Here is a 24,364-nt window from a genome sequence, read left to right as displayed (position 1 = left end):
AAGTTATGTAAACAAATGATAACTCAGCTTAATGATAAGTGAAGAAATAGATTAATTGATACCAAAACAATCATTACTTGTTGCCCTACATAAGTCCTTTGTTTGCTAGATACATTACAGACTCAGGAAAGCACGACAGTCTAGCTGAGGAAATGAGCGTAAAAAGTAGCATGGTATACTTTCATAAATATTTGTAATACTTTGGATTGTATAACTTTAGTGATATGCAGAATGCGTCATCAACTTACATTTAGTATATATGTGCTGTAAGTGGAGTACATTTGTTCCATCAAGCAGGGTGGAGATTTGGGTTCTGTTTTTAACATTTCCTCTCTTGGGCATTTTTTCCCAATTTAACTGTTCCTCGTCTTCTCATGTCTCTCACAGTACGACTCAACGGGAAAGTATTTTGTTTCTTTAGGGCAACCACATGCTGCCTTGCTCTCTCCCTCCTTTAAACACACACACACACACACGACATGAAAAAACGCCACAAGAAGCGATCACTGTACACACATAATCATGAATTCACACAGAGTAATTTTACCTCTGCAAACATCCAGTGACTTACACTGCATGGATTAGCCCCCTCTTTGAAACTCTGCAAGTAGGGATTTCTTTTTAGGTGATCACCGGCCTAAGCAGCTGTTACACGCAGGATTAGCAGGTTCTGCCATTCAGGCAACATGGTCTGTTTAAACTGGCAGGGTGAAGAAAGCGGAGAAAGACAAGGAGGGGAGCGGAAGAGAGAGGTTATGACAGGCAGGAGCAGGGATGGAGCAGAGAATAAAGAGCAGGGAGACGGCGCGAGAGAGAAAAAGGAGGTGTATGAGACGTGAAATGGGGAACAGATGAGGAAGGACGGTGAGCGAGATAGGGAGCAGGAGGGATGAGAGGTGAAAGAAGCAGAGCCGAATCGGGATGTGTGAAAAGAAGTGTGAAGGGAAGGAGAGGGGGGGGGAAGGCAAAGAATCTAGAGAAGTCAGAGATGCATGGAAAGAGATGAGTACAGCAGAACGAGAGGTAAAGAAACAAGAGGCGATCAGACGAGAGGAGAAGCATACGTAAAGGTATCTGGTGTTGCGGGAACGAGACTTCTGCCCAGGAAGCCGCTTAACAGGAGCTGACAATGACAATATTGTTTTGTGTCCTATCTTTTTTCTCCTGTTTTTTGTTTCTTGTTTCACTTCCATAATATGTCTCTCTGAGTGTGAAAGTGTCATCCAGCCACCTTTTGTAATTGTGCTGGTACAAGTTGTTTAGAGAAAAGGAGAATCTTGATGGGCTGATAACAGGCCTGGCTTTAGGGGTGGAAAGATATTTCCGAGCCGCTGCGTCCTGCTCACAATAGCATCTCACTTGCTTCTCGTGTGTGTCTCACCTCTCCTGCTTCCAGTCTGTCTCACATAACTCACATTGCACTTAGCGTCTTCTCCCCCTTCGCCTTCCTCTTCTTTCTGTCTTGTAAATGGAGAAACACATAAGGGATCCCTGTTATGAGCTCTACCTTTCCTCGGCTGCTGTTTGTCGTTCCGTCCCCTTCCACCTCACTTGCCCTTCTGCGCCTCTTCCCTTTGTGTGTCTAGCAAGGTGTGCAACAGCGGTGTGGCAGCCTGGAAGCTTTCTTAGTTTTTACGTTTGATGCATCGAGTCACATTTCACTCGAACAAGTCAGCGCTTCCTGGGAGCAGAACTCGTGCCGTGTGTCAGCGCTCCGTCGCCTTACCCGCCCCACTTTCACTCATTACCCTTTTCCCTCTTTCTGCTCTCCCCCGTGCCCCTCCTTCACTTTCAGCCTATTCTGCTGGAAAGATAGGGGAATTGTACGTTCACACACACGCACACACACTAACACACTATCTCACATATGCAGACGCAGGGCACTGACAAGTGTAGCTTTTCCAGTCACACGCCACACCACTACAATTTGCTCACAAAATTCTCATGTGGCGGCACTGAAAAAGGAAATGTACACATGCATGCGCACACGCGGGGAAACACAAACACCCACACAGACTCACAGTCAAATTCTGGCCCTTTATCCCATCTTGGTAATCTGTTTACGGAGTGCTGGGCTCACTTGAGGGAGAATTTAATTGAAACCGGGGCTAATCTGATGATGGCACGAAGCGGCAGAGCCCTCGGCCCTGCTTCACCTCCAGTTAGGTCGCACCTTGTCGTCCTCACACTCAATACCTTGCTACTTCATTTCATGCCTCACGGTTCAATGCGGCGCTGCCCACTCATACATGCCACATTGATTGTTAATCCGACATTTGATATGCGCTGCGCTCACTCAATTCTGATATTGTTTTTTCTTGTTTGTGTTCTCATTGCCCACCACTTACTGAACGCCTCCCTCGTCTCTCTCCTCCTGTTCCCTCTCTCCTCCTCCAGGACGGATATTACTCCCACCGACCGAAGGAGAAAAATAGAGTGGACAGCAACAATGAGAACTCTGTGCCCAAAGACTTTGAGAATATTGACAATAGCAACTTTGGTGCACGCTCCCAGCCACACCGACTGTCTGTGGGCGCCACCAGCAAGCAGCAGCGGGAGCATTTGCAGGAGAAAGCCCACGCCCAGCAGCAGACCTGGCGGGACAACGCCCCGGGTCCGGGCCGCAGCTCAAATGAAGTGTTGCCTGTAGGTCACCAGCCTCTGGCGGTCAGCAACAATGCCTCCCACCCAGGGGGTCAAGGCGGAGTGGGAGGTTCGCGGCAAAACTACCACTCGCAGGCCCAGCAGGCTCAGTCACAGCACAGACACCAGCACCCGCACAGGAGGCAAGCAACCGCAGCGCCGCTGGGGGTGACCTACGACGAGCCACCAAAGTGCGAAATCAGTGGGAAGGAAGCCATTTCAGCTCTATCCAGAGCCAAGAGCAAAGAGTGCCGGCAACAGATTGCAGAGGTGTACTGCCGACACAAGGAAGGGCAATTAATGCCTGAGACGGTCACCCGCTACTGCCCCCTCGAGGGTAAGTCCATCATTTTAATTAATTACATTGATTATTTGATTTCCGTCAATACAAATGGTTGTCTGTGCGGCTAGTGCAGTCACTTTGTATTCTGCACGAAGAATGTCTCACTAAATGGGTCGATATCTATCAAGCTTCCTATCGTAGCACACTTGATGGTTGGGATCCAAATGGTTTTGTTATGCGATACCTTGTTTGTTACATCTGGTGGTGCTTAAAATAACATATTTATCTCACAGTATTTCCATGACTAAATAAACAACAGTGTCTGGAGTAAAAACATCCGATGATATTATTTATTGACAGTGAAACACTCGCAAACTTAACGAGTCCCGATTTATATTCAAATGTTGCTCTTAAGCTGTGCTCTTAAAATGAAAATGTGGTTCAGTCAACAGCGTTTTCTGATTTCGCTCGGTAGTTGGAGAAAGACACACATGCTGGGTTTGAGGTTGTGTTCATGTATGTATGATATGTGTATGTATGCACTCATATCACCGTAAGATATGAGGATAAATAACTCCTGCAGATGCAAGAAAATACGTTGCAATGGATGAGACAGACTCCCACCACTATTAATAACTCTTTACTGCAGCGCTCCTAAAACAATTTTTCATCCCCAACCACTTAAATAAAACTTCACAAATTGATTCAAAATCAGGAGATCAGTGAGCTAATAGAGGTTTTTGCTTTAATTTGATTACTCCAGCAGAATTACTAACGAACAACAAACAGAGAAAAACCTCCTGCAAATAATGCTGTCAGGTTGTCAATGTCCTTTGCTCTTATTGTTTGACATTTCAATGTTGTCTTGACATTATTTTCTCCTCCTCTCTGCTGTGCGAGCTTTATTTTTAGTGGCAAAAAAATATTATTCTCAAAGCTAAGTACAAAGAGTGTGGTGTGACCATTCAGTGCATGGTAAAATATTTCATGTTCTCATAATTGCAATCCTCGTCAAAGGCAAGAAATGTTGTTTTTTTGCTGCTGTATAATTGGTGAAGTAAATTGTTGGAGAAAATGGGGATGCTGCTTGTATTCTCTCCAAATTGGTTTCCAATTTTCATTTGTTTTGTCAAGCTTGCACCCGAACCCAAGTTCTCCTTTCATTTTGTCAAGCAGAAGTACATAAAGCTCTCTGAATTTATGGACATCTGCAGTCTAGTTGTGGATTCTCTAAACATAATCTGTTGCGGTTGCCGCCATCAGTGGGCAGCACGCATCAGTAACCATGTTGAAATGAACAGCACATACACACAGATGCATTTACACATTGGATGCAGAGTGGACAGCAGGGGAGGAGGAGAAAGCCATTACACAGCCTGCCTGTTCTCGTCAGATACCTTCCCGGACCTCGCTCATGTTTTTAGGACACGAGGAGGAACCGTGATTGAGCAACTTTTCTACATTCCCCTTCCCAAGAAGAGGAGTACCGCTTGTCTGTGCCTAAGCTCCTGTCATCTCACGCAGCAACTCGCCGCCCCACTCCATCTGACAGTTTGATCAAAGGAGACAAAGAAATTGAAAAGGGCCTTCCCCTGGTGGCCGGGCTGTAACAACACGACAGCTAAATTAAATCACTTTTCTTTCTGACTCTCCGTCTGCCCGCCTGCTGCCTCTCCCTCTCTCTTCCCTCCTCTGTTCCCCATCCCATTTCAAGTCCTAACCTTGTTAGCAGAAAATTGGCCAATTTGATTTGATGGGTATGCTGTCCTTGAGGCCCTGGCTACATAAGCTGTTGTGATAGCTCTGGCATTAGCATCATTAAATACAGGAGGAACATGTTCAATCTCTTTTCCTCCATATGCTAACTTGACAAATCTAACTGGGCTGTGTTGCTCCAGCGTGTAGCTTTACCTAATGGCCTTGTACTGAAAAAGATGTGTGTATGAATCAGGCTTAAAGCTACTGTAATCAATATATTTATAACTCTCAATCAAATAATGATGTGAAAGCCATTGTCCACAGTGACAAACCAAAATTAAAAACCCAGCTCTGAAGTTACCCTCAGCTCTATGAGTGTCGGGTTGGTTTCTTGGTCTCGGTCTTTTCTATCTTGGTAGCAAAATATCTATCACGATATAGCATGTTTTCTTATAATTCCATAATGAGTAGTTGCCACATGGTAAAGCCTGTTTGTTATACTCCTGTGTGAATGACATTTTTGATTTTTTTGGGATCATTTGGGATCTAAATGTACATTTACACATTATTCTGCACCATTATTAAGCCCAGAGAACCCTGTCCTGAGCGGTATGAACTATTGTTTTCTGGCGTTGCCAGTTTGAGTTCAGTTTGTTAATCGTGAACTCAGTGGTAATGTAAAGTATGATTCAAATTATATTCTCTCAAAATATCTCACATCAGAGTTTTTCTTGTTAGTCAGTATCATGTGCTTATTATAATCAATTTAAATAATGTAATTATGTGTCTCAATATATGATTTAATCACAGTATGATTCCATTGATGCCCACTAAGAAGTGTTGGTGATTGCTGGTAAATCTAATGTTGCATTTTGCAGATAAAGAGATGAGATAGCATCAGCAGTATTCAATGGTGATATGATTGTTGCCTGCTCAGGTAAGGTAGCAGAGGATGCTTGTTTGATTACTTGATGAGGTTACTTGGTTGGTGGGATTGAGCAGCATGCATTAAATATTGCTAGTTTGCATCACATGTTGCGAGGCATGTGAGCTGTGTTAATAGCCAACAGTGTGCAATATCAACTTAACAGGTGATATAATATGTCAGTGTTGTGTTCAGGGTTGTGTTTGCTCAGCCCCCGAGTGGCCTGTCATTACAGGTTTAAATAAAATAAAATGCAATGTGTTATCGCAGTCATCGAAATAGAACCCATCGATATGATTTATATGACAGCAAAACTAGTTTTGTGGATGGTTTGTAGGGCAAACAAATATCCCCAGGGCATTTTCACATGTAATTTGGTACAAGCCCTTTGGGACATACCAGCTCAGCTCCTGTTCTAACCTCATATGAGCCGTCAAGATGGGGGCTCGAGCTCGAAGTTACGCAAGATGATGGAGGAAGAGTGCAGGGTGATAGCAGTTGAGGGAAAGGTAGTTTAAAAGATTGATGGCGATGGGAGGGATGATGAAGAGTAATGAGTAAAAGAGGAGGGTTCTATTTTTTTCTTTACAAAAAAAGATGCAGTCTCCTCAAACTACACATGAAGCTCATTTACAGATAAACCCACATGCTCGACCAAAACTGTTACATTTAAGTTATTTCTCTCTCACTCACACACACACACACACACACACACACACACACACACACACACACACACACACACAAGTGCTCATTAGTTCAGCTAGCTAGCATAGCACACACTCTCAAAGTGCTTTGTGAAGTGACTGGCCAATTATCCGTGTGCAAAGCAAACCAGTGAACCTTCTTAGCTGGCCACCAATTATCGTTCAATCTGATACGGCCCACAGCAGATTTCCCCCCTGAGCTGTCACACACACACACACGCACACATATGCAGAGAGAGAGAGAGAGAGAGAGAAAGAGAGAGAGAGAGAGAGAGAGAGAGAGAGAGAAATAAGTGACTGACAGAAGCCACAGCCAATTGGGGCCAAATGGAGCCAAGGGAGCGTGTCATTAACCCCAACCTTGTGGTCAACCTTAAATGTCGGACACCAGCCCTTAAATTTGAATGAATGAGTTGGTTGAACGAGAGGGACCAGGCCTCCCGTCCCCATCAACTCAAATAGAGACGACATGTCGGAAACTTGCCCTAAAATTTTGAGTAATTACAGGAACCATAGAGCCAGACGGGAACGGGAGGCATTTTTGAGGAAACATAACCAAAGGGAAAAAACAGCCTCCACCTCAGTGTTCCCTCAGCTTCTTCTTCTTCTTCTTCTTCTTCTTCTTCTTCTTCTTCTTCTTCTTCTTCTTGAGCACAGGCAGGCTCTTGGGAACTGAAGTCCCAAATTACGTTTATTAATCTCCAAAATGCAAATATGAACAAATATGTGCGTATGAGCTGCGTTTGCACGCGTTGCTGTACGTGAAGATTTCAAAACAAACTATGTCTGTGGGACAGAATTGCTTCGAGGAAGTTTTTCTTCAGGTTTGAAGCGCAAGTGTTTGTTTTCCGCTGGTTAAGGCTGGTACAAAACCACCCAACGGAGCAATGTGAGGTAACCAATGACTCTCCGGAGACTGGAATTGTTTAATTTGATAGTGGCATGGCAGGCCGCAACCGATCCAGCGCTTGCCTGCATGCTCATTGTTGCCATTTGTGTGAAAACCAAGGCATCTTCTGGGAATTTGGCCAAAGAGGAATGATGACACATTGTCAAACCGTGCTCCACCCTGAGAGCCCCAGAGGAATCGCTTATAGGATTCCCATCTGAATGAGGATAGTAGTTATAGTGTGTAGTGTCTGCTCGAAATTGTCATGATTCCAATTCAATCTCATAGGAAAAGGGATGAATGAGTTATGGTTTTGTGGTCATGTTTTTTGTTCCACAGCAGAGGCCGAGGGAGCATTTTGACTTTTTTGATCTTATTTATTCATTTATTTGAAAACATCTTAAATGTAGTATGGGTTTCTTTCCTTGTGCATAATCCTGACCAATTTGGCCATCTAAGATTTTTTTTTTTGAATGACATGGTGGAGAGCAAAGGGAAGTTGCCCATGCTACAGTCAGTGTTTTTCAAGGTGTTATGGCTGTATTATAGTCTTGTTACATCTTCAGAAGAGCACATTGTTTGGTCGTCATAAAACCGATACTGATTTCCTAATTCAGACAGCGTTACATTTAGAGACAATGTGAAATACCTACTGAATGTTCACTGGTGACATAACAGTTAATCATTATGAATATGTTAATCATACCACTCAAACTGATACTTACCTTTTTGCCTGCCAACCGTTTATTGTTTAATGAAAGAATAACATTTAATTATCACTAATAACTATATTCATTGTGCATTTACTTTCCTTATCCCTGGAAGATATTAATAGGCGCTTTATTTAATAGTGATGTTTGTGCAGCCTCTCATAGATTATCAAATAAATAACACATTTGATGTGGCAACCAAACCCTGATTATGTTACTGATGAGAAATAAGTTTTGCCTTTTTGGGCCTTAATTAAATGCATGATGTATATTAATAGGTATCATTACAAAAATGTTGTCTTTATGCCTCACAGGTAAAGCCAATGTGAATGTCCAGTGGGATGAAGACTCTGTTGAGAGCTTTCCATCAAAACCAGTCAGAATAGCGTTTGTGTTGGTGGTCCATGGACGTGCGTCTCGACAGTTTCACCGCCTCTTCAAAGCCATCTACCACAGCTCACACTACTACTACATACACGTTGATCAGGTGAGCCACAGAGCACCAACAAACCACTCAAGACCCTATAAATTCTTTGTTTTATTCATTTATTTCTTAATAGCATTAACTTGCAAATATAATTGCTTGGTATCAAACTCAACACTAAGCAGTGTATGATCATTTCCTTTCTTTCAGCGCTCTAACTACCTGCACAGACAAGTGTACTCCTTGGCCGCCCAGTATTCCAATGTGAGGGTGACACCCTGGCGCATGGCCACCATCTGGGGTGGTGCCAGTCTGCTGACCATGTATCTCCGCAGCATGGCTGACCTGCTGGCCATGAGGGACTGGAGCTGGGATTTCTTCATCAACCTCAGTGCTGCCGACTACCCCATCAGGTAACAAAGATTCATCAAACAGGAAGGCGAGTTCAGTAAAGGGCAGCAGGGGAGAAGGAAATAAAGTGAGGTGAAGGTGCACCCATCTGCAGTAATATAGGTGACAAAGGCAGTCAGCTGGCCTGCACCACAATAGTGGGCCGCTCTCAGCCAATGTGGAAGAAATTCAATACAAACTGGTCTGGGCTCCTGCAGTTAACTGCTTTAAATAAAGAGTCACTCCAAACCAAACAGATCAATGAAGTAGAACCTCTGCTTTTCTCAAACACTATTTGTCCACACCTTCTCTTCCCTGCTTCCTTGCTACCACTCCATTGACTGGGTTACATGGTGAACTGATCACAGTTTAATTGCCGGGGTCAATACCTATTGACTTCCCAGGCCGGTTGTGTACTGTACAGTCTGAAAGTCATCTCTCTACTCTAAAACGTCTTCTTTAAGAGGCTGTACAAGGTAACTAAAAGCCACAAAGTCTACATGAACTGGACATGAAGTTATGGAAATAGCCTACTGCCGGAGAATTTGTGTGACTTGTACTTTTTTTATGGGAGTTTATACTCCTCCTGGGAGTTCAGGGTCTGCTGGATTTTTGATGTAGCTCCACAGCAGCCAATTAAAATCCTCCTATTAAGGCAAGAGTTATCTCTTCTGCGCAGCCAGATGTCCACCAGTTGAATTTAGACAAGCTGTAATGGCCACTGGGTAAAAAGAAGCTGGATTTGATGCCTCCACAGCTGGAGCTAAGATGCAGAGGCGAAGTTGGATCTTGTTCATAGACGAGTTCTGTTCAGTTGTGTTTGTTTGTTTTTCCCTTTATCAATGAACGTTGCCGTCTGTTTGTCCGTGTATGTGTGGCTGTGTTTCTGCACCAGCGTGTGTCCGTATGAGTTCATGTCTACATAGTTCAGTGTATCTCAGCACCCGCCTGTGTACACGTGTGCATATTTATCCTGCCTGTATGCCTGTCATGGCATGATTAAAGGTATTTATGAGTGCATGCACCAAGACACTGTTTTCTCCCCGTCTTTTGCCTACTCATTTGCATGAGGGTGATGTTGTTGAGAAAAGGGCTGACAGTGGAGGTTTTAAGCCCCATCTGTTGGGAAGCGAAACGATTGATGGAGCGAAAGAGGGAGCCGAGAGGCAGAAATGACAGGGAGTGGTGAGGGAGAATAAGCAGCTAGGGAAGGGGAACAAGAGGGAACTGCATGTTTTGGATCCATGCAATATGGAAATATGGAAATGCCAATCTTGTATCTCTGCTTAGCAAGTGCATTTGTAACCACAGCTTGCATTTTATAAAGTCTGCTCACTCCATATTTACTCAGTTGAACTTGCAAATGTGGTCCTTTTTAAGTGGCAGGCCCGGGCTCAGACCCCCGTGAGAGAGAGCATCCGTGCCGCTCGAGTGTCCTCAAGCAAGAAACCGAAACCCATTCAGCTGTTTTGTTGCTGATAATCCTCTCTGATTTCTTTGGGAAAGGAATCGGCCGGAAAGAGACATTCTCCTTCAGAAATAAACACCTCAGCATTACATTATCATTATGGACTTACTACGGCGCAGCAAAACATGTTGGTATAAGCAAATGCCTGCAAATGCATCCATGTGTTAAGCTGCCGCCGTGCTTCATCAGAACTGCGTGTCTGATGGCCGTATAACTTTGAAACTACTGCTCCCACACCAGACCTGACTATCCAAACACTGCCATTAACGACAATTTCACAGCTGATTCAGCTGACTTTTACCCTCCTAAAAATATCTCTTGTGAATCTGAATTTGTCTTTTGTTAATGTAGCTTTAAGTACAATATTTTTGGTCACAGACTTTTCCAAATGGCACTCGTTTTGCCTTGCTGACCGTACTGCGGCGTCCCTGCCCCATTGGCCTGACGACTGCTGTTGTTATCAGTGGGATTGGAGACGAGCATTATTTCCCCACTAATTCCCTGATAATGTCTGTCCTGCCGCATGGATGGCTCTCAAAGGCAAACCCAGAGCCCCTCTCACTAGCAGTGTGTGTGTGTGTGTGTGTGTGTGTGTGTGTGTGTGTGTGTGTGTGTGTGTGTGTGTGTGTGTGTGTCCAAAGGCCAGAGGATGAGTTACATGCTTGCTTTGTCAAAGTACAACCCTCTTTCCCAGCTTTTATCTACACAGCCTCGTGCTTTTACCTCTTTTTTTTTCTACAAAGACCCTCTTTATAGACTTTACAGCTGCTTTTAAGTAGTCTACGCTTTGTGAGACGATGACTGGCTGCAGGCATCACATCTTCTTATCTCTTCCACTTTGTCATGTCTCTGTGAAAAAGTTGTATCACATATTTGAGCATTGTTCCATTTGTGATTGGTGCAATTTCCTGTTGTGAAAAAAAGCCATTTATAACCCATTAGAACTAAGTCAACGAGCTTGAAAATGCGTTTGAATAATGTCTGGTGTAAAAGCTTATTGAAAAACTCACAATTTTTTTTAATTAAGTTGCAAAACTTTTCGACGTTTTTTTTTTTCAGGACAAAGGTGATGAATGTATGAGTCATCTCTCTCCTATTTAAGTGTTGTCAGTGTGTGCGTTCACAACCTGCACTCCACCGGAGTTCTGTCTATGTTATAAAAAGGCAGATTATTGATTTAACTGTAAGACCATGGAAGTAAAACAGTGACATGAATGGCTATGATATTAAAAATGCACATTGTGTTGGTACCTCACATCGGTTCATTGTGTGTGTGTGTGTGTCTGTGTGTGTGTGTGTGTGTGTGTGTGTGTGTGTGTGTGTGTGTGTGTGTGTGTACTGTGAGACAGAGCAGCCACAGGGCTGACAGTAAGCAAACTAGACCCAGTGGACGGGGTGACCACTCAGGTGGCAAATCTGGAGCTTGACATGAATTCCCCTCGCTCTGTGTGTGTGTGTGCGTGGCTGCGAGCCTACGAGCATTTGTGTGTCTCTGTGCATGTATTTCGCATTGTCTGTGTGCATACGAGATGTGTGTGTGGGTGAAGTCGAGACAGGGAAGACTGCACGTGTCTGTACAGCACATCATCAGTTAGGCTTTATGGCTCAGGACCTCCTAAGATAAGCCCCCCAGGCTGTGAAATTGCTCCTTGAAGAGAAAATGACATTAATATGCACTTGTCCCTCCCCCCAATGATCCTTGAGCTTTTCACCAGGGCTTCACCGCTCTTCTAGAAAGGCAAGCCAAGCATCATGAAAAGCTCCACCACAGATGAGATGTTAGAGCCATTGACTGTGGCATAGCCTGCAGAGCAAAGCTTTTAGCCTGTCTGGCCTGTCTATGAGGAAGTAGACTGCTCTATAATGTAGGAGCAGCATGAAGTCATTCATCAAAAACATGAACAGCACAATCTTTTGTCTAATCTTGAATAGTTTTAATGGCGTGAAAGGACTGAGGGCCCGACCTTTTGAGCAGGCCGTAACTCATGTGTTTTGCTTATTGTTGTATAACTTGGTGGTTTGAGATTCACTGTGCAGGATGTATGAGTTTGTGTTTACATTAAAATTCCACAAGTGTGATGTTGAAATGTGAAGCCTCCCGTGCACATCCACACAGAACACTTTGGTGACATCTTCTGTCTGGTAGTTAACTTTTTAAACAAAACATATTTGGTCATTCAATGAGTGAGATGGAGTAAATTATACCAAATCGCAAATGCCAAACCAAAATGCCTCTGGATGGAATTGGATGGACCTACAAGCTACTGGAACAACTAAACATGTGACGAGCGCTTACTTTTCCTAGGAACCAGACAAATCAGACAAATCTGCCAACTCGTGGATAATTTGCTTTAGCAGATGAATTGCATTTTGGTCTGGCGATGTCAGTCCACGCGATCGCCGCTTCAACAGAGAGTTCCACATCAGCTGCAGCCGTCTCGGTCATTTCCAAAAAGAGGCTCCACGACGTTCCTCTTTAGTCATTGTCTCAAACACACCCAATATTAGATAGCAGTGGGGATTTGCCTGTCAGATCTCTAGTTGTTGGAAAAGCGTCCAAAGTGGAGAGGGACCACCAGACGCATCTGCCAGATAACATGAAACATGAGCAGATTTGCATGGCTCCCATGCAGGGAGTGAATGTAGTCTTAAGAGAACTTTAAATATTTAATTGAGCTTTTTTGTGGAAAAAACATATCAGACAGAAGTTATATTCCAAGCAGAGTATTGTATGTGTCTTAAAACATGTATGGAGAGGATCCTTTAATGTTTATGACAAAGTTTGGAACAATCCTTAGTTATTCTTTAACAAGAGTGTAACGCTGAAAAACTCAGCTGTGATGCGCTGTGATTGATCAGTGAAGCTAACAAAGCATCTAGAAGCTAGAATCTCAAGATATACTGATGACCGCTTTCCCACAGAGGTTCATGTGCATCTGGTGAGTGAAATGCTGATTATGTTACTGTTTTTTTTAAAAACATTTGCAGTCGTATTTAATCATAAACAAGCCACAGCACTGTAGTTGCTGCAAGGAGAGGATGTCGCCGGCGCAGCTGTGCTAAAATGTCATGTCTGCACTGTGCAGGGTCAGTGTCACGGTTTTTGTTAATGGATTTGGACAACATGCATTTTTGTTGACCTGACGGGTTGTGCTCTCCCTTTGCTGTGCTGCCCTCGTCGGGTGCATTTCCTCCACTGTCGTGCGCCGCGACCGGCTCTATGTCGGCTTGGAAAGGCTCAGGCTGAAGGTGGCACTGTATGAACGCGCCGAGTGTGTCGGTTTGTGACAGTAACTCCATTGACACTTTTTCCTCCCAGTCCGCCCGTGATGTGGACTATATGGCATTGAAGGCCTAGGTCTGAATCCCATGGCCCGCTACTGAATATATATATATATGTATATATATATAAAAAATAAATGTTTATTTTGTATAGCATCCAGTAACAGATGGATTCATTCATTTGCATAGCTTCCCTCTGGAGCTCACATTGTACTTTTAACATGTACTGTACTGCAGAATCAATCTTCCAGCTAGCTGTCCCCATATGTTCCCTCTGAAAAGTAAGCCATTTTCTTTGATTTCAGGACCAACAACCAGCTGGTGGCCTTCCTGTCCAAATACAGAGACATGAACTTCATCAAGTCCCACGGCAGGGACAACGCCAGGTGATATGCACGTTTTACTAACTTCATGTTAATCCCCCCCAATACACTCCAACCATTCTTTTACTCTCTGGCTCACTCCCTGTGCTTGTCCCTCTTACTTACACACACCAGCACCTAAGTGCACACACAGCGCACTCCTGCCAGCACGGCGTGGTCACTGAATCATAATACAATTAGCTCCCATCTGTGGCTTCATTAATTAACCTCCTTGGTGGAGCTGGCGAGGTCGCTGCCAGAACGACCTTTTCCTTCTGCCTCTACCCGGCCGCCCTCTACTTTCTGCCTCATCACACCACCGCAAAAAAACATTCATCGCCCGACACTGTGGACCAAAATACCCCTGAAACACGTGAAAATAATTTCCCAAAATCCGCCAACATGGATGCATGAGTCAGCATGACTCAACAGAGCCTTTTTATATTTGCAGCGCAGTGTTTTATTCAGTGTTGTTTGATGAGAGTGAAGCTGTTTTGTTCCTGATTTAATTCAGTTTTTAACAACAATAAGGATCTCGCTAATCCATCGCTATATTTATATGGATGGATGGCTGAAACTAATTGAAAAAAAATCAACTAATCGGAAAAATGCACAAGTTTTTTTCTAAAATGTCAACTGCGCATATTTGCACGTGTGCAACTGTGAGCCACAAGGTCAACACATCAACAGAGTTTGACGCTGTTCAGGGAACAGAGGGAGCAGTCTGACCTGGCTAACCTGAATTTGACTCCCTTCATCTCACACATGCTACGTTCACAGGAGTAACACCCGCCATTATGCATTCAAGGTGTCACTCCTCTTGTTGCTAATAAAAGTGTGTAGAGACAAGTGCGAACAACACATTTCTCAAGTCATCGAGGGCCAAGGATAGGAGACATGTTCTGATTTTAAGGAAATAAATGTTTGAATACAAAACTCTTGTAATACTAAACTAATTGCAGTTAATGTTTAAAATGATGAATCCTTAATCTCTTTGGGCAGCAGTTCAGACTACCTGAGTATATTTTTAGGTAACACTTTATAATTTACTTTACAAATGTTGAATCCATCATTTATCAAGTGTGGAACAATTCCTTATGAATAATGAATTAAGTGTTTACTCATACTTAACCAGTGGTAGTCCTTTTCTGCTGGCCTAAACAGAATCACAAAGTTATTTTATAATTACATTTTTTAATTTTATTAATTTTAATAATTAAAAGTTTTACCTATCTTATAATGCAATTGTTTTTTGTTTTTTACAAATATAAGCTACAGATTCTGTTTAATGTTTTAAAAGGAACTGTATTTATTACGCATTTAACACGCAATGAAAGCATTTAGATGGAGCAGATCCCAATTTTCACCCAGATAATATTACAAGCCCTCTGCAAATGATTGCAAATGTTTATTTCTTACTGAAAGAGGATAATGCTCATTGAAGTCAACAAGGACAAGCACAGTTAAAAAATGTTGTGTTTATAGAAAGTGAAGACAAACATTGGGTAAATAAATACAAATGAGTAGCTGATTATACGCAAGTGTCCCAATAAAGATAAAACAAGTGCTTGTTTTTATGTAAATTGTGTTTTTAAAATCTAATTTATACCTGCATTTCTCACAAAATTAGTCTGTTGTATTTAAATGTATTTACTATTGAGTGCTATAAGCATATGTTTGTGTGTGCTCACCAGGTTTATCCGTAAGCAGGGTCTAGACCGTCTGTTCTTTGAGTGCGATACTCACATGTGGAGGCTGGGTGACCGTAAAATCCCAGAAGGCATCTCGGTGGATGGCGGGTCCGACTGGTTCCTCCTCAACCGCATGTTCATCGAATATGTCATCAACTCCAAGGATGACCTGGTCATCAACATGAAGCGCTTCTACGCCTACACTTTGCTGCCAGCCGAGGTAACACACACACATACACACACTCCCGCACACAAACAGCGTTCACACTTTCTTTACCTTTGAGTGACAAGTGAGCTCTGCTTTGTGCTAATGCTTCATCCCAAATAGAAACAGTATCCACTGTTTGCCTTCCATGGCAATGTTAGATGTGCATGGAAAAACGAAGCCGGAGGCGGAAAGGAAATCACAAAGTGAAGGCGAGATGTAAAGGCTGACTTTCCAACCGTAGACGTGTGATTTGATGATAATTGAATGCTCTCTTTTGGGAAATTGGATGTTTATCATGAGTTACTATGACTCTGCAGCCTCTGCTGGCACTGTATTTACTCTCCGAGAACTTAGTGGTGTAAAAAATAAAAAATGTATATGATTTTCTAATTTAGCCTTTCTGTCTCCCTCTGCCTATCCTATTTCTCAATATCCAGTCGTTCTTCCACACAGTGCTGGAGAACAGCGCCCACTGTGAGAGCATGGTGGATAACAACCTGCGCATCACCAACTGGAACCGCAAACTGGGCTGTAAGTGCCAGTACAAGCACATCGTCGACTGGTGTGGATGCTCCCCGAATGACTTCAAGCCTGCAGACTTCCACCGCTTCCAGGTAATAATAACACACAATACTAAAGTGGAGAAAATCTATTTTTACACACATCTTAATATACATATATATATATATATATATATATATATATATATATATATGTATATGTATATGTATGTATATGTGAAGGATTGATACTTGTATTACTTTTTTAATACTAATTAATATTACTTGACCTTTTAGTAGTTTTATAAAAACAGACCCTCGGCTTAACTCAGATGAAAGGCTATGTCTTCCAACGATTGTCAATCAGAGATCAGATTAGGCAACAAACAAATAAAACAAATTTAAATTGAAAGGTTTTTTTTGTGGGTCGCAGTCAATCTTTAAATGATCTGGCCTCAAGGTTTGTCCAGCATCCAGCCTGTTCCCACAGTTTTCACAATCAATGTGAGCGAAATTATGAGTATGAGTGGGAAAGGAGAGTTAGTTTGCTTTTCAAAAGGAAAGTGAATCAGTGGCAGTGACCCAGAGAAAGCCAGTATTACACTTTGACTTTTTATGTGCTCCTAACAGTTAAAAGCTGAAGTACAAAGTGAAAACACTTTGCCACAGTAAAATATCACTCTGAGTCTCATCCTTTAAGTGCTTTGACTCACTTTGTCTCTCTGTCCTTTACTTACTAGTCACAGCTGACCTCAGTTCTCTCTTTGCCAGGCCCGTCTGTCGACTGTCTCGCCTAAGTCTCTGGCAGTCCAGTACCAGCACATTACCCGAGGTCCTTGGCACTGCCGGTGGGTCTGGTTGGCACCCGGGTATCAGTGAAGTCCAACCTTGGGAACAAAGCTGTATTTCCAAAAGCCAGCCAGGCCCCGGTATTAATAGGACTCAATATCCCATTGAGCACACAAACCGAGTTTCCCTTAGAACTTTAACACCGGGGAAGATGCAGACACGTTAAGTCAGCTTCCCTTTGGTTTGCGGATGAGGAGAATAATTCAAGGTAAAACTGTCGAGTTCCTCGGCGGAGTGGTTTTGAAGAGCTTGTTCTGGAGAAGGAGAGTGGGGATGTTCCTTTTGCCTGTGAAACGTCATTGTTTAGTAATGTGTTTCAGAGTGAGATGCATTTTGAAAGCGTGTTGGAAAGACGGACTTTGACATGTTAGCACTTTTAACTGACTGAGCCGAGGGCGTCAGAGCACACACAATCTAGAAAGGTGTAAAAACTAAAGCCTCCCCTCTTGCATGTTTCATTTAATACCCGTGGTCGATCACACAGAGTTTATGCATAATCTGGTCCAACGTACCAACATCGCTTCGGCATGAGAAAATAGTGTACTCGATTAGGTCTCTATTTTGTTCGCAGGTGGCACTGAGGTGTTTGGTGCTGGCAACACTATCGGCAAATAGTTTTGTGTCTGGGACTAAAAAGATGTCTTTGTGAAAAGGCCAAGCTGTGTAGGCAGCAGACTTCATGATGCAGTATCAACCACATAAGCAACAGGGTGGCAAGAATAGAGAGGGTGCGAAAGACATGGGTGGAGTGTGGGAAGTCAGCCACAAATACAAGGAACTGTTGAGAAAAGAGATGATGAATGGATGTATGAATGCAGAAAAGGGAATGGGGCAGTACTGATGCTTATATCCTTACGTCATGTTGTGCCTCAAAGGACATGTAAGACAGACTTTCTTCTTTTCTTAAAGGTGAACTGATCAATTTTACAGTTTATCGGTCTTGGAAGGTACAAACGTACTCATTATGTGGAACAAATAAATGTATAAAACCATTTGTGGCTCTAGAGGGAGCTGTGTGAAGTCTGATAAATTGCCTCAAGTCATGTAGAGTTAGAAAGAAGCGAACTTGCCACACCTCATCCATTCCTGTGGCTACCGCTACTGGCATAGCACTCCAGGATCTTTGACCAAACTGATGGGGACCAAGTGTTTTTGTGGCTAATGTAGGTATCAGGTTTTGAGAAGGAGGAAGAATGTGTGGAATGAAAAAGACAATATCTGTGATTGTGCTGCATCAATTGAGTGAGTCTGATAGTGTTATAGATGCTAAATCGATAGAGTACTTGTTTAATCATCACACGAGCCTTCAAATCTATCATGTAGGCCTTTGTGGGAACCACTGACAGAGAACACAAGAAGTTATACCTATCGAGCATTTGTTCTGTAAAAGAATGAAAAAGAGAGACTTAGTAGAGAGTCATTGTGATTTAATTAATGTAATATTTAATTAGGAAATAGCAAATAGGAAATATTTACCTCCATTTTATCTACTACCTTACACCACCTCGGCTCTGCCTTCCTTCTTTCTTTCTGCCCACATAACACATACATCTAATACATGTTTGTTTCCCTGGCATCCTGGCACGCCACCATATCCTAATCTTCTCCCTTTTTCTCCTCTTTATATATCTTCCCTTTCTGCCTGGCTGTTATATTCCCCCCCTTCCTTCCCTCTACCTCCGCAGCAAACGGTGCGTCCGACCTTCTTTGCCAGGAAGTTTGAAGCCAGTGTGAACCAGGAGATCGTGAACCAGCTGGACGCCTACCTGTTTGGACCGTTTCCCCAGGGAACGCAGAGCATAAACTCGTACTGGGAGAACGTCTATGACGAGCCAGATGGCGTTGTCAGTCTGTCGGACACGCAGCTCACGTACTTTCACTCCTTCTCACGACTGGGCCTGGCCAGAGCTGCCGCCTCGCTGCAGGGAAACCCAAAAGATCACAGCTGCAGGTTAGTCAGAAACACATTCACCGATACAAACATATCACTCATCACGGCATCATGACAAAAGGTGCACTTCAGTTTGTTTTGACTCTCAAAAGCCTGCCACACCCACGTTTATGAGAAACCACAACTTACTGTACACAAACATTTTGTGTTAATGCATCATCCCTATTTGAGATCACATGTTTTGGGAAGAGGATAACAATGAATAGCAGTTGGGTACTCCGGGGTAGCGCTATTCATTTTGTAACATGATATGACTCTTTGTCATTTTATCCCAGCGTTAATGAGGCGACATGGGTCAAAGCATTGAAAGCTGTTCCTTCAGTCCAGTTTGTTATAAGTGGATATGTATAACTTCCAGTGCTATTAACATACGGTGTGTCGTTCAAGTGAAAAGGGAAACCACAATATGTTTTATATTTAATGGCCAAATTGAACATTTTGGCCTCATGTTCCTAAGTACGGGTTTTCAACAGCATATGTTTTGAGTAGCATCAGGTGTAAGAGCAATGTAGGTTAACTAGTTAATTTGCACAACAATGAAACTCAGACACAAAATGAATAAAACTGATAAATGTGATATCCTGATTTGGAACAAAGGCTAATGTATGTTCATGTGACAGAAAGCCCTGCGTATCTCATAACAAATGAAACATACAGCAAACATTAAGATGGCATCTTTATGCTCATCTCAAAGACATCAATCGACATTCAGATGACTTTCCCCCACATGAGACAGGATAATGTGAAACATGTCGAACACAGCATGAAAGACAGCAGTTGTTCTCACAGTATATTGATTCACACTCTGATCAGATCTGCAGTTTGTGTTGGTCGTCAACTAAGCTGCCAATTCATATTATTCTACTCAGGAAAGTTTCAGAAGTCATCAGGTTAACTGACTGACCGTGTATTTGAGGGCAGCATAGCTTGCTGATGTTGAGATACTGCTGTTACTGTGACATTTGCTTAGTGTAAATGTCAATAACATTTGCTTATGACATATATGCATGTGTATATGGAGGGCTACAAATCTCTGTCATTGACAGGAAATTGGCTTGTGAGAGAAAAAAACAGGCAAACCCCAATCTTAAACCTTTATATGTTAAAAAAAAACATGTTAAGAGCTGAGAGGCCATAGGTCAAAGGGCAGGAAATAGAGAGAACTTGTGTAAATGTGTGTGGATTGGAGACGAGCATTATTTCCCCACTAATTCCCTGATAATGTCTGTCCTGCCGCATGGATGGCTCTCAAAGGCAAACCCAGAGCCCCTCTCACTAGCAGTGTGTGTGTGTGTGTGTGTGTGTGTGTGTGTGTGCGTGTGTGTGTGTGTGTGTGTGTGTGTGTGTGTGTGTGTGTGTATGCAAGCACCCCAAGAGTGATGCTCTGTTGATGTGTCTGTGTATGCATGTGAATGTGTCACTCCCTATTCCTACCATATACATGTGAGTGGTTGTTGTTTCAAGTGTTTAGGTGTATATGGATTTCTCTGTGTCAAGGTAGTATATATTAAGCAAATACACATAGATTGAAGTTTCAACTGTCACCTTAAGCCTTTTGGGTTAAGTCTTACGTCATCGTTTGCAAACTGCAAAGTTAGGATGAAGTCTTTAAGGTGTTAGAAATGCTGCTTGCCGAGCAGTTTTAATGGTGTTTTTTTTACAAAGCTGAGTCCACATTCTTGCATTTTATTTGGGATGGCGCTAATTGAACACAGATGAGAAGGTGGGTTCATAATAAAAGTAATGATTTAGGTGGTATGTGCCCACTTTTCTGTGATGACCAATAGTACAGCAGGACTATAAAAACCTTGTTTATTTACGGTAACCTGCAACCGTCTGGATGGAATTATTTAGTCTGCCCTATAATAACAATGATTTTTAACCCATTCCTGAAGTTGCACTCTCTTCTCAGTCCTTGCAGTTATATTGGAAATATACTTGTTTTCACATACTTTTATAGCTAATTTCAAAATTAGCAATTTCAAATTTGTTTTCCCCAATTCTTATATCGGCCCTGTATTGAACGAAAATGCTGTAAACGCTAGCAGCTAAACAGGCTACAAGACAACTCCTCAGCAACAATGTGCATTCACTAAAAGTGCTTGAATTTGGCTACTGACAGGCTCAGATTATGACTATAAGTGTCTGACAACATTATAGAAAGAACCTTAAAGAGGAATAAACCCTTTGTCCTCACCTTTTGCTTTTGAGCTGGTCTGTTTGTTGTTCATCTATTTTATTTATTCACGTTTCCAAAGATGTTGTCTGGCAACAAGTCAAGTGACACAATAACAAACAGAAAGCGAAAGGTAAAGAAAACATTTTTTCTTTCTTTCAGTTACTTCATACTACATGATATACACAGACGAAAATGCATCGCTCATAATTCTCAGTCTTTTGCGAGATAACTGAATAATACTAGAAAATCTGGACCTCACTAATATGAGCTACAATGAGTCACAGCTGCAATGAGGCATTGCCAAAATTAAACTAAACAAAGAGATATAGTAAAAGGTAAAATGAGCCTCATGATTTTTTTTGATTCAGCCACACTCTGGTGTTGAGGCCTAATAATTAAATACACTGTGTGTGCACATGCGTGTGTGTGGCATGGCCTGTCTGCCGTGGTCTTATTTGTGTTTTATTAGTCTAGATTTCTAGTGATCAAGTCAGGTAATTCAAATCAAAGTCTGCTTTAAAGTCTGAACTGAGTGAACGCCGGCGAGTCCTCACTTTGTAACATGTAGGCTGTTCTGAGGGCCTTAAGTACATCCCCAATATTTGTGTGGCCGAATATTTTGAATCCATATAGAATTCAGATGTGTGACCAACAGATGGACGGGACGGCCTCCGTGTGAGACTGGAGCAAGAGAAAAAAGTTGCTGTGAGGGATTTGTCTCTTTTAGCAGCCCGCTGGGACTCAATTGGAGAGACTGCGAGCTAAAAGCCTGAAAGGACCTTCTGTGCAGGCTACGCCCCGACCCTTTCTCACTGCCTCTCACACTGGCAGCCACGTCTCTTTTGGGAAAGACAAGGAGATATGAGAGCCGAGGGACAGAAAGAAGGATAAGAGAGGAGACCAGCAAAGAGGGAAAGGCAGATGAGAAAATAGTGAAGTGAGGAAACGGAAACAGACAGAGGGAAAGGGAGCAGAAGGGGAGGTAGTGTGCTCGGCGATCCTTGTGGGTGTAAATATTTGCTGTTCTGCTTGTCAGGGTAGCATTTACTGGGACGGGTTGACTCCTGGTCCTTTAGTGGAATACTGATGAGGCCATGGGCACTGGGGAGCACGGAGGGACAGTGTGTGTGTTAATCCGAGTGTGTGTGTGCAAAGGGGGAGAATAAAGACAAATCCAAGGAAGCAGAAGAAGGGAAGGATGAGAAATCTTGGCGTGAAGGAGTCAGGACGTGTGCAGAGAGCAGCTGCAGAGCGTTCTCCAGCAGTGCGCACCCTGGCCCCTTTTTTGTTTTTCCAGAAGTCACTCGGGCTAGCTGCCCCGAGGGCCGACCCTCTGCCACGTATGAAGCGACACGCAAACAAACAACAGACTAATCAGAGGGGCGAGACCTTCATTCGGCTTCAGTTGACTGGATTGACCCAGTTCAACTTTGTTTCTGCAGACTTGTAATGTGTTAAGTGGGATTGCCTGTGTTTTCAGAACTAATCTTAGACCGCTGCCGATACAGCCCATGACGATTCTGTAATTGTCTGTAGCCACCAGAACGCTGTGGTCTCAACGGGCATGTCTTCTTTAACCATCATTTCCACTTCAGAACCAGAGCACATGTTGAAGCAAAGAGCACACAGTAAAGAGACGTTTGTTCTTCATATACATGGCAGTACTTTGGCTTTAATAAACATTTCACTCGTCTATTACTTATCTCTAAGAAGTGGAAGTAGTCACTGTGACCTCATCTATTGGTTTGTGGGCATACGGTTTAGATGCTTCAGCATTTTGGTCTCCGCCATCTTGGTTTTTTGGTTGTTGCCATCTTTGTCTTTTGCAAACAGAAATGACACAAGAGGTTGGAGCTAAGTCTAGGCATAGCAACCAACAAGTAAATGATCAATGAGAGTTATCCGCATGATCGACATATGTCTTTGACCAATTGGTTTCCTGTTAAAGATCATTGAATTAGTTTCCACTATGTCACACAATCACAGAGCACATTGCTCCACACTAATCTTCACTGCGAGGCTCCATTAGCATTGACCCATTAACATGTCCAAGGCTGGTTCTTTCTAGACGTTATCCAGATGAATCTAGATATCCTCCTCCTCTTACACCATTGGCCCTAAAAAGCGGCCCAGTGGGTAAGACGGGTACGTATCAGGTTTGCTAACAGATCCTTGCTCTCTCTCTCTATGTTGGGCCAGGTACTTCCCCATGGGACACCCGGTGTCGGTGCATCTCTATTTCCAGTCGGACCAGTTCCAGGGCTACCTGGTGAAGCACCACGCCACCAATCTGGCAACTAGCAAGCTGGAGACCATGGAGACCTGGGTGGCAGCCAAGAAGAACTTCAAGCTCACCGCCCCTCTGAGCAGCACGTTCAGCAGGTTGCAGCTCGCAGAGGTGAGTCGTTATATTGTCCTGTGTGATGGAGCACTTATTTTTTAATTTACAATGAAGTCATTTGTTTGGCATGAGTCACAAAACAGTCAGTTGGCCATTGCCAATGTCAGAAAATGAGTTCCATTAAAACCACGTAGGAAACACACACAGCTCTTCAGCATATAATTAGAGATGAGATGTACAACTCATTGCCATGTTGGCCTTATAATCATTGCTATGGCGACCTTGCCAAGACTCATAGCAGCGCATCCCCGACACAATTAAACTGGTGCCTGTAATGGCCTTGTAAAATGTAAATTGATCGAATTCATCCAAGTTTATAGGGATGAGCGCTTCATGTGCTGTTTATTTGTTGTTTCCTAATAGAACGTCTTCTCACCTTCACACTGGAATGCTTCCCTTGATTGTCTTGTTATGTTAATCTGTGTTTCTGTTTACCACAACGTGGGTTTAGGATACAGCGGCTCGGCTGTGATGGGACAAAATTAATTGAGTGAATGTAAATTGACCTTTTTCTCTGGTTTATCACACGCAGTTTTGTAGGCGGCCGAAAATGCCAACGAACTTGTGACTGAATTTGTTTGTGCTTGTAAACCAGGCTTGTACACCTGGACACACCGTGACAGTGTTTTACCTCTACTAGTGGTCTCAACGTGAACTCAGAGGGATGCAGACAGCCAGTCGCCATGCAGGTCCCTCTCTCACTAAGCCCTATATATGTGTCGAGTCTCTGAGACCGTGAGTGACAGACAAGTGATGTGGGCTGTGGCTTTTATCTGGTTACTCAGGCTGAGAACGCATTCAATG

General features: G+C 43.0%; 1 protein-coding gene across 1 annotated transcript in view; it reads left to right on the top strand.

The window, feature by feature from the left end:
- The window catches only part of xylt1 (xylosyltransferase I), a 68,974-nt gene that overhangs the window by 35,247 nt on the left and 9,363 nt on the right, over window positions 1–24,364 (top strand). Inside the window, exons 2-9 of the mRNA XM_068589394.1 lie at window positions 2,398–2,980; window positions 8,170–8,342; window positions 8,490–8,692; window positions 13,725–13,805; window positions 15,476–15,692; window positions 16,118–16,294; window positions 18,715–18,980; window positions 23,359–23,557. Coding sequence (XP_068445495.1) covers window positions 2,398–2,980; window positions 8,170–8,342; window positions 8,490–8,692; window positions 13,725–13,805; window positions 15,476–15,692; window positions 16,118–16,294; window positions 18,715–18,980; window positions 23,359–23,557 — 1,899 coding nt within the window. The remainder of the gene's footprint in view (window positions 1–2,397; window positions 2,981–8,169; window positions 8,343–8,489; window positions 8,693–13,724; window positions 13,806–15,475; window positions 15,693–16,117; window positions 16,295–18,714; window positions 18,981–23,358; window positions 23,558–24,364) is intronic.

This window comes from Clinocottus analis, unplaced genomic scaffold, assembly GCF_023055335.1.
Source record: "Clinocottus analis isolate CAN_PGR_092001 unplaced genomic scaffold, fCliAna1.0.p SCAF_22, whole genome shotgun sequence".
NCBI lineage: Eukaryota > Metazoa > Chordata > Actinopteri > Perciformes > Cottidae > Clinocottus > Clinocottus analis.
Note: the sequence above shows the minus strand (reverse complement) of the source record. Positions and strands in the feature narration are given on the sequence as shown.